The sequence below is a fragment of the Papilio machaon genome, chromosome 5 (genome assembly GCF_912999745.1).
Source record: "Papilio machaon chromosome 5, ilPapMach1.1, whole genome shotgun sequence".
In the NCBI taxonomy this organism is placed as follows: domain Eukaryota; kingdom Metazoa; phylum Arthropoda; class Insecta; order Lepidoptera; family Papilionidae; genus Papilio; species Papilio machaon.
The window spans coordinates 9,260,254-9,275,652 of NC_059990.1; the positions used below are offsets into that span (position 1 = coordinate 9,260,254).

A 15,399-nucleotide genomic window follows, 5' to 3' on the forward strand; every position below is an offset into this window, starting at 1 on the left:
GTAGCAGTAAGCCGGAGGTAAATAATTGAAGTAATTGTGAGGTCAGATCGGGTCAATTAATCATCGGATGCCGACCGAAGCCACATTACCAATTTATATCCAGCCCAAAATACAAGCCCGCTGTTCCCAATGCGCTCTGTTCTGCACCAATCGAATCCGCGGAATAATTAGGAATAAAATTACTGAAGCTTGAACGATTACGCATCGTGTTGTGTTAATGATGTGAACGTATGTAACAGCTCTATGTTTTTTGCTCTATTAATTTTAATTTAATTTAGAATTTTTTTTGATCAAAATTGATTAAGAGAAATTTTATAAGTAACCTTTTACATATGATGTACTTTCAGTTCAAGTTTAATAAATTATATTGAAGACAGTTTTTCGTTCCAATTCATAATTTGGCAGCCGTAGTAAAGAACATGATTGTACCCATCAAGATCTAAATTATTATCAATATAACTAGATGACGCCCGCTACTCCGTCCGCGCGGAATTAAAAAAAATCATAGTAGCCTATGTGTTCTTACAGTTTATTATCTACATCTATGCCAAATTTCATCAAAATCCGTTAAGCTGTTCTGGAGATATCTTCAAACAAACATCCATCCATCTAAACATTCGCATTTATAATATTAGTAAGATTGGAGACAAAATTACGACATTCCAAAATTAAATATTTTCGCGTATTGATCGAATAATACATAAATTATTAAAAGAAACATTTAGATACAAAATATTTGCACACATTTCATGATAATAATGAGGCCGCATTTAATACCATTTAAATTCATGAAATGCTTTTAAATATTGCACAAATTTGCCTTAATTTGTAGCCTAACGCAGCCGGCGGTCACACGGTTAATTATGTAGGAATTGTATCAAACATTTTAGTAATACGAGAGTAGTCGATGTAGTGTACCGCTTAGCGCCAACGTATGCGGAGTTTGTACAGAAATTAGAGAAAATAAAATTAGTGTAAAACGTTCTAAATTCCCTTTTACTAGAATATTTTAGTAAAGTCCGCATTAATGGATATTTTAACTGTTTATTACTTACTTTAGCATATGTAAATGTTTACATAACGGACTATTATAACCGAAACACACGAAATGGTTCCGAATTAAACATTTTACAGTATTTTTTGCACATTAGATTGTAGTAGAAACATACGTAGGTATAAATACTTACTTACAACCTAGAAATATATATACTGTGATCAGTGTAGAACCCTGCAACTGGCTATATATACCAAATATACTTCCCCTATGCATATAAACATCGGTTTCGTTTTATATGTATATGAGACATGGTAGATAAAAGACCTAAAAGTCGCCGCTATGGTGGGTGCCCATAAACTGTGACAAGTGACGTGGCCCACCATAAAGTTTTGAACTCATCCCATAGGACTACACAGTAAAGTGTCAATATCATAACGCCGATATGTATGGGGGTAAGCAGCGTTGGTGGCGAGATAAAGCGTTGATAAATAGAAGTAAAAATAGAGGGCATATAATTGACCGTTGTATTCAGACCCCAAGGCGCAGATTAAATAGCTTAAGATAAAGGTCTACATTGACTGGATAGGAGATACGTAGGCGGATCGGGGGACTCTTTAGAGGCGATCTCGTATTTTTACTTCCCGGAATATATTCTTAGACTGCATTGACACAATTCTGGTGGTAGCTGATGGCTAGTTTGTGGCAGTAAATAAATTTGAATGAAAAAGCTAATATTTTATGCTATTTATAAATCGAATTGAATACAGGACAAGAATATTGTTTGCATTGAAAAAAAAAAGCTATTAATGTCCAACTTCGTTCTCGTTTTATTTCTAAATTACTTTATCGTCTATACTATACTTAAAGAGAAATGATTTGTTTGTTTGTTTGTCGATCCGAAACTACTGAAACAATTTGAATAATTCTTTCACTGTTAGGAAGGTACAATATCCGCGGGTGACATAAGCTATATTTATTATTAGTTTTTTATTTTAATTTTCGCGCAGACGAAGTCGCTAGTCTAATATAATTATGTAACTATGATCAAATAGAAATTTTTAGCGACCTACAATATTTGTAAGGTAATATTTATTTAAGTTCTCGGTATTATTTAGTTTTTTGTTTCAAAAAATGAACACCCACGGTGATGGAATATATTTTTATAAACAATTGCACTTAAAATTTAGTATGCTATTAACGTATATACGTTTTCGAAGATAGCTCTCGACAGACGATTTAAGTCGTTCAAAAGTTTACTCCAAATCCAACTACGGGTATAAAGGCAGAGTCGTAAATACAGAATTGAAAGCGAGTGAGCCGAGCACCTAAAAGCGTACTTAAAAAAACTTTTGTCGCGTTTTAAACAATAAATCGTCGCATATCTCAGGCAGGACCAAAATACGAACGTGAAGTTATCTTTATGTCTCTATTTCTACTAGTGCTGTGTTTTGAATAACACGTTATAGTTACGTTATAACTGAATTGCTTATTTCATTCATTTATGTATCGTTTTTTTTATTCTTATAGAACAATGATACCGTATTGTAGTTGTTGACACATATAATAATTAAGAGGTCGTCGAACACAAAACTATTTGCCTAAAAATTCAGAAGTTGCAGACCATGACGCTATAGATAGCTAATATTGTGTAAATTATTATTATTTATTTTTATAATATCACAAAAATCGATTCATAAGAAAATAGTTGGCTGGTAACACGCAGAAAAAACATACATTCAAATTGAAAACATGTTGCTTTTTGAGGGCCGTTAAAAATTCTATTTGACGGTTCACATCACTAATATTATCAGTTCGGAAATAGAGGAACATGTGTGGTTTACGTTCGTCCATCGCTCACAATGGCATCTGTGAACGCATTGTACCTTTTACGAGTAAGTGTGTATAAATTACAAGGGAACGAGTTCATTCATAACGAGCTCTTTGACTCCGGCCACTTTGTAGTGTTGCTCGATGTTTGATGTCACGGTTCACAAATTTGAAAGATTCTTATTACTTTCCTAGTTTCGGAAAATATTTTGTTTCATCATACAGTCGTTTGAATGTCGAGTAACAAGCGTAAAAAACTTTAGAATTAATTTAGTATTTCAGGATAAAGATTTATTTTTGAGTAAAACTAGAATAGAACAACCACCCAGAGAAATAATTAAGTTCGAACTTCAACACGCTCTTGAATCATCCCATTAAAAATAAATTATTTGTCAGCCTGTTAAAATTGAATACTAGATATGTATGAAGATAGAAACCTCTGCTTTTACCTCGATTAGATAAAATCATATGGGTGCTACGAATATAAAAAATTATTAAAGATACACAGGTGCAAATTCATAATCTACTACGAAGACAACGTGACAGGGAAAAGCCGTTCCTTATCAAAATGCCAGTGAAAATGCGACGTTATTCCGCGCCCCGGTAACGGCCGTTCGGGGACCCATTCCCTGTGTATCACCCGCTTTCTTATTGCCAGTGCGAGCTTAAAATTCGAAATTATCAGCTGCCATCTTTATTGTTTCGATGACGTATTTAGATCACTCATTTGATTTACGGGAGTCCCTTTACCGATCGTTTGTCGCCACGTGTGCGACCGTAATGCTAGTTTCACACGAGGGACAGTGAAGCAGAGCAATAGACAGTAAAGTACTGCTAGTACAGGTTTGTCTCGACGTCTGCGTTCACATGTTAATAGTACTGTAATGTCTATTGCTCTGCTCTGTTCTGCCCTCGTGTGAACCTAGCTTTATGCCGTCATGCCATCCCCGTGGTTTGTAAAGCTTGTTAGCTTTTCATCGCCTAATGCCCGCGCGTTAGGGATTATGAAGCCGAGTGACATGTGTTATTTAATAATTGACAACAGACAAGCGTCATTGCTTAGCTCGATGATAGACATCTCTTGTTTAAATGCACGCATATGTTCCATGGTTCAGACAACGTAAATAGAGCGTACAGTCAACAACATAAAGCTGTGGAGTTTTTACTATTAAAACATTAATTTAAAATAAGCGTGCGAATTAAAATATAATTTTGGAACGAAGTTCCTTATCGTGCGTTATGAAAGAGGGCTAGACGGAAAAAAATCTTACGAAAAGTTGTCACGACACTTTTTGCCATAGTAAGTATGTTAACGACGAATGAGCGCTACTTCACCATGGCAACGACGTGACAATATATAACAAAAATTCATAGAAATAAAATGTACTTCTTGTGAAGACTTAAGTTTTTTATTCATAGAATAAACATTGGTTCCTTCACTAATTAATTGAAAGGAACTTCGTTCCATCCGGGTGTCCCTTGACACCTCTCAAGTTTTTTAAATCCAAAATTTTAATCCTTTCTTCTAAAAGAATTGAACAACAAAATAATCGTTTCCTACTCAAATTTTATCAGAATCAAATTAATTCCAATATTACGCGCTCCTCCTCTAGAAAGGTTGGAAAGGCGAGCATAAATTAAAAATCGAGTACAGTCGAGTGAAAAAGTTTTCGATTAACGAGAGAATTGATTCGATCGTTTCAGTAATTAATGAACAATTAAATAGTTATCGCTTTAACTGTACCCTCTCGTTCGTTTGCAGTTGCAATTTTGCCTGTCGTTTTTCTGCGAGCGTCGCCTCTGCAGCGCCGAGGTGTGGTCATTATTCAATTTGCTATCGCAATGCAGTTGTTTCGTATTAAAATGCGTTGTCTCTGCCAAATATAAACATTCCATTGTATTTGTTTTAAGTTGTACGAAAAAATATTACGACTGAACACAAAACAAGACCAAATATGGCAGTGGCATTATAAAAATGTCAATGTCGACTATTTTACTTTTTTCACGTATTCATATTTCTTATAAGATTAGAACGTTTTCGTTACGTTATGAAATTGTTTAACGCCGTTCTTTATCCGTCGACGGGAAATTTCAAAACAAGCAGAGGTTCAGGTGTTTGTGTTGATATTTATTGTAATTAATTTCACAGAGAAAATTTCTCTTAAGAACGCCCGAAGCTTAGTTTGAATAATTGTGTAAAGACGAAAGTTGCTCGCATAAATTTACAAGGTTCTATTGTCGGCTCGTTCGGAAGCAAATAATGGCAACGAAGCCGGCATCGAATAGAAAACAGAGCCAAAGCGAGCAAAATGCAACGTACAAAGGTAGGAGAGGACTTTGTGACGTCAGCTTCTATAAAACATTTTTCAATACCGAGGGAAATTGGTCAAAAATGACTCCCGAACAAGATTATCTTGGGCGTGTATTTGATGCAGGCAAAATTCAAACTTAAAAAGTAAACGCTAAAGGCCATTGTGGAGTACATGGTCGGGACCTTCCATTTTCAGGGGCTAGCCTACCGGTATTATGTAGGCGAATTGTGATCGCGACGACACAAGTTATTGAGCCTTAAAGCTTTAGATGAAAGTACGATTTTCCGCTATGAACTTTGGCAGACTTTTCCTAAGCATTTATAAAAGAAAAAGCTAAACTAAATCTCTGCTCCTAGTTTAAAGTGCTAATAACGTGTATGGACTTTGTATCTATCAGGATTGTGACATTAAGGCAATTGAATTAATCACAATATTAAAGTTTTAGAGAAAGGTTCAAAATCGTATTTAAATGTAGTTTGATTTTGCAGCACCGCCGCCATTCGACTAGCTCTATAAGCCATTATTTAACATCAGCTAAATCGGGCTACTGCGGTTTTATCTTCTTCGAAATTTATAAGTTAAAAAGGTCATCGATATCAATTGTTCAAATGTCTCTAAAAGCGATAAAAGGAAAATTCAGACAGTAAACGATTCTAATTTAGGCCGGTTAGTCGTTTAAATGATCGTGGGAATATCCACTATCGGTTCGGAAGTGGCACTCCGCTCTTTAATGAGAAAAAGGTTCCGGACTCCGCAGGTCAGTCTGATACCGAACGTTCTGTTTGTGTTGCAAGACTAATGTACTCTGATCACGCGAAATTAGCCTTTAAAAATCTAGCACCGGTTTTTCTTGTTGTAATTTATTGTGGCCTTCTTTTAAACAGATACCAGAATTTTACAATCATTACATTTGCCTTTTCTCTTCTATTAGTTTATACAATTTATACTTTTAAATGAAACGTATTTTTTTTTTAAATTATGTTAACGGTTAACACATTATGCTAAAATTGGTACCTAATTGTTAAATTCGGTCCACAAATAAGGACGAAAAATTGCCTGAAACCGCAGCCAGACGCGTTCTAACCGCATAGTCCACAAATGTAACACAATACAATCGATTCTACGCCGTACGTACTTGATACTACGAAAATCAATATCAAAAAACGTCGTCTAGTTTCTTACCTCATTGTATTAAAGTATAAATATTTAAACAGAAGACTGTTGTAATTGGGTAACGGTTAATTAGTACTGTATATCGAGGGCCCCTATCGGAATTCCTTTTAGTTAAAGTGGAAATATATTCGCTTTAATATTGAAGCTATTCATTCGCTGTATGGTTGGTATTAATTATGAACCGATATTTCTTATTAATACGAGAATTCGGAGCGTTTGTATCGCACAAAATATTTTTGGTATTTATAAGTGTTAGGTAAGATTATATTCTTGTGTCCATGCCGTCAGGATCACGGTAGTGTACGAGAGCGTACCCGTGTTTCTGGCACAAGACAGAAGGTAACCGTGTGGTTTTAGCATGTACAAGTCCGACACAACCATTCTTGTCCCCGCAAAGGTGGTATGCAGCATTTCCCCACGCTAAAAAAATGTGCTACTACTTGCAAATTTTACAAGTAATTTTTTTTGCAAATGAATCAAAATATTTATCCGTTGTATGGCTTTTCTTAATACCAGACTTCTTACTTCGCAAGATCGATAAAAAAAAACATGAAAATCATATTTCATTCCAAGTAATCAGAAATTCACAGAAACTCGAAGTAAACTGTTACAGCGTCAAATGTAAATGACGTCTTTACATTAAGATACTTTAAATCAATTTGCTGACAAATTACAAGTCTACAGTAACTTTATTCAATGAATCAAATTTGTATAATTGATTCAATTATGAATTGTATCTTTCTACAAAATGTATTGAAGCGAACATTGTTGTATTTGAGTAAAGAGTTGATGAATACTTTATAAAATATACATTTATGCGACGAGACAAGAGGGACTACTTCGCTCGGAGTGAGAACGTGTGTTTAAGGTTGTCCGTTCAACGCCTAAAATGATATATGCCAACGACAAAAATATTCCCATTAAAATGAAGCATAATTAAAATAATGTGATTACGTTAAAGTGATCTTTTACAATTTCTGCATATTATTTGGTGTAATTTTGTCTAATAATCTATTTAGAATCAATTTACGCAAGTCTAGTTTGAAGCTTGATAATATTTGGATAGACTTTGTATTGAAGCATCAACATCAAGTAGAAGGATGAAGCGACGTTTGGAGTGTCCGGCGATGACGTGCCCAACTATTTAAGTTTCTCCTTTGATTAAGCGAGCGACAAAGATTTCTTGATTAAAATCTTCGAGTCGAGCCACCGCGGACGACTCGTCGACTGCTTGCCTCGAGTTTCGTAGGGCGCTTTTGAAATTTAAAAGCCTTTCTCAGACGACGTCAGTAATGGAAGCCGTAACGGGATTTGCTGAGACGTTGAAATCGTCCAACTACTCATTAACCGGACCGTCGTTGATTTTCAATAAATTTTAGACTACATTTTGTATTTCAAATTATAATTAGTATTACTAATTCCAATGTAGATGACTTTAAAATAAATAAATTCATTCAGTTGAGAGAAATAGCTTTTGTGAGAATGTCTCGTATAACACCGTATATTGAAAAAGTATTTAACCCACTTACTTGAATTACTAACGTTTATAAACGAATGATAATAAATAATAGAGGTATGAAATGTGTTCAAATTATGAAGAACTTACCTACAGATAGAGGTACTGGTATAATATTCAATGAGAGGAATTTATATAAGATATTGGACTTATATAACCTAAGACGTAAAACGGTTGTTCCAATTCACCCTAACATGAGGTACGAGGCCTCGCCAATATTTCCACCTTCAGGGTCGACGTAACGCATAAACACGATTCCCATATCGCTTCAATATTTCTCGACCCACTGATTAGATATGGAAAATAATATTTCGCACGGAGAAATAATATCACGATTTATTCGCGGGGGCCAGATAACGGCGCGAAAGATGGGCCCCTTAATGGTCGGAACGGGTCGAAATTGACCGAAATCGTCCGAAATGGGCCGAGTAGCCCATCCAGGCCGCGTATTTTTACATATTATTTTAAGGGATCGCATTAAATTACCGCTTTTTTGTGTTGGTGAGTTATGAGGTACCATATTTTTCAAAGGTGTGGCCTCGAGAACGATTCTTGCCTCCGATCCGTGAGGAGGGCGAAAGCGAAAAGGGGAATAATTACAACCAGCTTGTGTTCTATTGAAATATTTTCTTTCAGATTTAGATTCTTGTTCGTTGAAAGCAGTCGGTTTTTATCCAGTCGAAGTATATTTCTTTTAGTGAAATGAATATTTTAAAAGGCTACATTTTTTCTGCGGGATATTTTTCAATTGAAGAAACAAATATTTTACTTACCCAAATAGATAAATATTAAGTGGAGATATTTAGGAATAACTTAAAATTAATATTTATTTTATTAAAACTTAAGGAACAAAACGATCAATTTTTTTTCATATCTATCCTACGATTTGGTATTTTTTTATTTATTTTATTTTATTATTATATTTAACTACCTTTTCTATCATATATGGATAAAATATACTTGACATAAATATTAGACTATATAAATAGACTATATCAACAGTATAAGCCATACTAGAATTATATCAGAATATTTCAGCAGGCATGCTTCGATTTGCAATATTTACCTATATACGAGTACTAATAACAATTCATTGACTACGATTAATATTTTAATTATTAATTATAAAAATTAATATTCAAAAATATGGTTAATTTATTAAATATATAAGAATACAAAGTATATTAAAGTTAGGGTATACGTTAGTGAAATTTATAAAGCAGTGTTCAGACATTTGCACAGTTTGGTATAACCTATATAATTCTAAGTGCATTTTTGATTGTAGTAAGCGGTGGGAAATGCAACAAGGGTTAGTAGTACCTTCACCGTCAGACCATGTCCTTTCTTGGAGGATGAACAACTGAAATTAAAAAAATATATAATGAGTAATTGATTACTCTATGGTATTTACCAAAAAAAAAATTAAATCTGTAGAGCGTTTATTAAATGTTTGGTGGTTTTAAAAATATATAGTTAAAACCACTTCATTTATAGGTGTGTGGGTTTTTTTTTAATGAATATTAACATTTTATCCAAACAAATATTCTGCCAAAGTGTCAATATTATGCACGGCTTCGAAGTGAAAAATCGTAAAAAAAATGTGAACCGAAAACGTGGAATATAAAATCAGAAGTTTTCTATGCGAGAGGAAACAAATGCCAGCTTCAGTGAGACCTGAAAATCGGCTCTGCAATCGAATGCAGACGAGAAAGGGACGCACAATAAAAGTTTAGTAAGTGGGAAAAAGTAGGAAGATATGCGGACACGCCGAGACGTGAAAGGAATTGGAAATGCGAAGCGGGCCAGTCGGAGTTGCAGTTTGCGCCCGTTTGCGTTACGGGTCAGTTTTCTTACCAAGTTGCCATATACCAACTAACGTAACGCTAACCTTGTTTCGCATGCGTTTTCGAACTTTATAGTTTCCTTTTGCTTCATTAAATGTTTTAGACATTAACTATACTAGCCACCTATTTTTATTAAATCTGAAATATAAAACATTTTGATTAATCACGTTTAATTTCTTAAGTTGTAGTTTTAATGTTTCCTCGTAAATCAATTAGTATTTTGCTTTGATGATGAAAGTAAGATAGCAATTATTTTTGAATTTGGAACGCATAATTCTGGCCAGTGTGTAACACTTTTTTATCATTTGTACAAAAAAATGGAATATTTAAAAGTCGAAGTATGATAGTTGGTATGAAAATAAACTGAAACAAATGTCTTAATGTTCGTTTATAACTCTTTAGAGAATCACTAGAAAATATTAAATAAGACTTAGAGGTTACCTCTCCTCCCTCGTGTCTACTTTAAGTAAAACAGAAATTTATCCTTTAGTTTGGTATACAAAAGTACTGAAAATCTAACAAAGTGATCTCAAGAGGCTTACCTATACTTAAGTGAGTATTTTTATACTAAATCGTAACTTAAAAGAAAAAATAAATAGGATACCTTAAGAAAAAAGTTACATAGAACATTATCGTATAAAATTGTAAAACTCTGGCTATTGATTTGGACTATCATTCGTAAAACTAATTTTAAGTAAAAACGGCTCAAATATTGTACAGTTCATTGTTATAAAAGATACAATTTAAAACTTATGTATATACATGTTACCATGGAAACCATCTAATTGTGCAATGCCAGTGTCATATGAAATTTCACCTAAATGGGTAGAAAATAAATTTCCTCTACTGTAAATATGTACGTAATATGTGCTCATATGTTGGGAACCTAATAACTGTTAGTAAGTAAATAAATTAAAACGTAGAGCAGCGTCATTAAATATACTTTTATCAATACAGCCAATAGTTTACGGACTCCGGCGAAACCAAAGTTTATTAATTGAGTTAGCGGACGTCGGGTAAACTTGGAAATCTTCCGCGGGACTGTTTTTCCGTCAAAGCATAATCAAACTAAGGAATTCTACTTGAAAGGAATATCTTGAAAGGTGGAACAAGACTTTATAAAACTTGAATTCATAATATCGAGTAAAAATCTCTCTTTATATTTTATTACTTAGTTATTGACAAAGAACCATATAACATATGCATATTATAAAAATTACATTAATATATTTAAATAACGCAATATTTAATACCTAAATAAATAAGTATCCCCTCTTGAAATACGGTTTTCAGACAATATTTTTTCTATTTGTTAAAGTGAACTCGTATAACGTAAGCACCTATTCTTGCACTTGTGCACTTCATGTGTGTTTACTTGTTTAAATTTGTTTTTACTCACTTATATAACTATAACCGCAGCCATCTCCATTGTGTTGCGACTCACCTGTAAAAAAATACAAATTATGTTAAAAAAGTTCACAAAGATTTACTTATCTACATATTAATAAAGTAATATTTACTTATTGTGAGATAATCAAACTGACTACATTTTCAATGTCAGTCAATTCGATCGAAGGTTAAAGGTTTGTAGGAGAAAAACGTTCGTTGTACGCTGTAGAGAAAATGTGGTGAAATTATGAGAATATTAGATAATGAAACGTTGAAGACGCTGCTATCACACAGTCGTGATGCCGCGCGACACAACAGGGTAATTTTAGACAACGGTTCAAACATTAAATGAAAATGTTAGGAACTTTAAGCATATGCCGCGGTTTCATCCTTAGAGTGTGCTTACATGCAACAAAAATGAACCTTAAATCTATTAGAGGAAGAGTTCTATCTCGTTTAAATCTAAGGGATGCATCTACAATGACCTATTATAATCTCACGAATTCCCCGTGCGAACATGTGTTATTCGCGTTGATCAAATTGAATTCTTAACTATCGGCGTTAAGGTCTATAATGGGTCAATCGAACATCACAATCGAATTTCCGCTCCCTCGTCATGTGCCATTAAATTAAGTTGAATTACTTGGAGCTTAAGGTTGAGAATCGCTCGCGCGGGGATTATCAAAATTCCCGCGCCGCCGTCACGCGACATTAGATCTCTCAAACTTTAAAACGGAACAATGGCGTCTTCCCTGTATTGAGTCTTAGAATGTTTGATGAGTTGAAACGAATATATCCAGCCAGTGTCAATAACATCTTCTGCTTTCAACTTGAATTAAAATTTAAAAACATAATATACGATTCTGACTAATATTATAAACTAGCGACCCGCCCCGGCTTCGCACGGGTGCAATGCAAAATATACCTACTACAGAATAAATGCACAATTTATTTAAGGTACTTAAATGGATAAGGATTAATGCTGTATTGTTTAAAATCACTTCGTAAAAGAATAAAAATGGTTATGCTGGGTTATCCCTAAGAGATAGACATATACCATCGCGGACTTTTTTGTTGAACTTTTTAAGGTGAACAATACTGTAGTACATTATTTTGGTCTATCTCGTAGGGTTCAGCCAGCGTTTGCAATATAAGCCCAAAAAAACGTGCTTATTTACGACATAACATTAGAAAACTTTAAATTTATCAGTGTTTCTCTACTATATTATGCATTTATTATACATACAAACCTTCCTTAAGAATCACTCTATCTATTAAAAAAAACCGCGTCAAAATCCGTTGCGTAGTTTTAAAGATCTAAGCATACATACGGACATACAGCGAAAGCGACTTTGTTTTATACTATGTATTGATGCGAATTTTTGGATGGATTGATGTTTGTTTGAAGATATCTCCGGAACGGCTCAACAGATTTTCATGAAATTTGGCATAGATGTAGAGCATAGTTTGGAAGAACACGTAGACTACTAATAAAGTTTTTTATTCCGCGCGGACGGAGTCGCGGGCAACAGCTAGTATCTTAATATAATTACTTCACTTGGCTGATACGCAATTAATTATAAACATGTAGAAAAAATTTAACCCATCTCTTGATACCCAATATCGGATCAAGTATAAAAAATCTGTAATATTTGCTGAGTAAAGAGCGTTAAAAATCGAATATATTGTGGAAAAAATGACTTCGCAAATAGAGAATGAAAAGCGAGAATTCCGTGTGCGTATAATGACGTAATTCTATACTTTATGGACCGCAAGGAATTTAATTTTGGCCCTTTATATTTTTGACCAGGACGCGCCGGTCCGGGTGCGGGGCGCACGGTGCGGGGCGGGGACGGTTGAGGTTCTTTATCGCGGCCATTGCGGCGCCAGCACGTACGCATATTAGAACTTAGGACCTTCTAAAAAGTCGTAAAGAGGTCAAGGAAGAAGTGCCTTTGTAATACGTCTCCGAGCATTTCATTCGTGTCGGAACGTTCATAAGAACCTCAACTCAATAAAAAAACACTAAATTCCAATAAAATATAGAATTTTCGCATCACTTTAAATAGTGATCTTTTTATATAATTAAAATAGTTAAATCCATATTCAATCTTGCAATATATGTGCAAAATTGTTACGTGATAAACAACTATGTATAGTACAAAAAATCGCCTCATTGACAAATAAAAAAAAATCATGGGAACTATCGAGTGGCAGGACGAAATCCCATCAAGAGGTAAAGGATGTCGAATACGGGTACATTGATGCTATAAGTGATGCTTATAAAATGTTGGTATCACTAATCTTGTTTAAAAATTTTAATCGCACACAATTCGTGTTCTAATGACAGCATTAAGTCCTCCCTAATTATGGACAATTATTTAATGTATTCTACCATATAGTTGACATGTTTATAGATATAAACAATGTTAGTATTGAATGTTCACATTTTAAAACATGCTGTATAACTCCAAAAACGGTTAAACGGTTACTAAACACGTGTGTTAACCCTTAGACGTGTTTATAAAAAAGTATTGTACTCATACTGTATCATATATACAAAACTACTCCCGCTAAAGTTACTTTGGAAAATCATATTTCAATGACCATGATTTCTGGCAATGTCTAATTTCAGCGTGAGATAAAAGGGTTGGTATAATATTATGTTAAACAGCGTGCGATGAAAGAGTTGACATAATATTATATTTAAACTAAAATTTAAATGAAACACTAAGAATGCAACGGTCCATAGGCTTTTACATTATTAACAGTTATAAGACAGATACAAAAATAAACAAAAATGTATAAAACTCAACGTTAAGTTATGAAAAAAGAAAAACAACTCATTAGCTGCGTTATTTCATCGTAAATAGTAAGTTATATACAAAAGAATAAAGGACAAATTTGTGTAAAACATTTGAACACAATTTTAAAATATTAATTCCATGTAAACCCAAAGGATTAATAAAAGCCGAAATCATACAACATCAATCAAGTATTGGTTTAATAAAGTGTCCCAAGTGGTTGTAATACATTACTGAATATTAAGAAAATTATGGTTAACCGAGTTACATTTATAGAATCAAATACAACCCGCAACAAAGGCTTCAAAGGTCTTAAATTAGCCATACAATTTAACCTCATATTATTTGAATTAATTAATTTCATTTTTGGGATTTAATCTATAGTAAATGGAAAAAAATGTATTTATATTTTTTTTATTTTTCAAACAAGTTAAAAAAATGAAAATAAGAAATTTTGAACAAAACATTAAAAACAACCAAAATTATAATTTCATCAAGATAAAGTTCTAAGTCTTCAATGGCGTTAAATACCGTGAATTCAAATTCACGAGAAATATTTTCTGTTTCACTCGGCGGGTATGCGTGCGCTTACTACTATGATAACTCGATTAATGAAGTGGAAAACGTATACTTTTTCGTCACTATTTAGTTATTATATATACTATTCAATACATTATTTTGATAGAGGATTTTACTTAAATGTAAAAAAAGCAGAGAAAGTATTGTATATGTTACTATTACCAACGTACTACACACGGGTAACACGGCTGATGTTAATCTGTTCCGTATTTTTGGAGTCCAAACACAAACGTAACAAAATTGAAGGTCTGTGGTAAATGTAAGATATCTTCTATATTAGTAAATGTATATTTATTATATTACATAGCATATCGGAGACATATGGTAGGTGCCAAGTGTTGTGCGGAAGCGGGGGGAAGCGCTAGGGGGGGAGGGGAGCGGCGACGTCGCTTCCGGCCGCGGCTGCAGCGTCTCGAGTTTTCCTAATGACGCGAATATTTCCCTCCTGACGTTTAATTAACTATCAAAAGCCGAGTGAGGACTCGACCGAGGACGTAGGAGCGTCTGAAAAGCCTCTAATACGATCCACGAGGTCGAAGCCTTTAGGAATAAGGTCGTAGGTCTAAATGGAAGTGTGAATAGGTTCTTTTAATTCTGTTGAGTCAGGCTTTGTATTTAAATGTTCAACGTGTGATTTGTTTGAACGTGTTACTTTGAAATCGTTATCGTTGGCATTTTAAATGCTTTAATGAATTTACTGAACGAAATTATTCAAATTTATATACTTTTACTAACAACTGTTTTATTTTAAATCGAAGTAAATAATTTCATATTGAGAGTATATCATTAGATATCGGGTTGTCGGTGTTAGTAGTCTCTGTTTTTAATAAATTGATTTTTTTTCTTTTACTATATTGTTTATAAAAGATTGGTTCTAACCGCAAATGATCAGAATAAGTATTGTGGGTGACGGCGGACGCAGTCAGCCGTGCGTGTAACTGGCTACCAGCTTTCTTTT

The 15,399-nt window shown here is 33.9% G+C and overlaps 1 protein-coding gene across 4 annotated transcripts in view; it reads right to left on the bottom strand.

Moving 5' to 3' along the window:
- The window catches only part of LOC106709595 (teneurin-m), a 204,466-nt gene that overhangs the window by 152,005 nt on the left and 37,062 nt on the right, over window positions 1-15,399 (bottom strand). For 3 of the 4 annotated variants that reach the window (XM_014501424.2, XM_014501422.2, XM_014501421.2), the window contains exon 2: window positions 11,069-11,113. The exons of the other annotated variant lie outside the window; for it this stretch is intronic. In XM_014501424.2, the coding sequence (XP_014356910.1) occupies window positions 11,069-11,113 (45 nt within the window). The remainder of the gene's footprint in view (window positions 1-11,068; window positions 11,114-15,399) is intronic. 4 annotated transcript variants of the gene reach the window in all.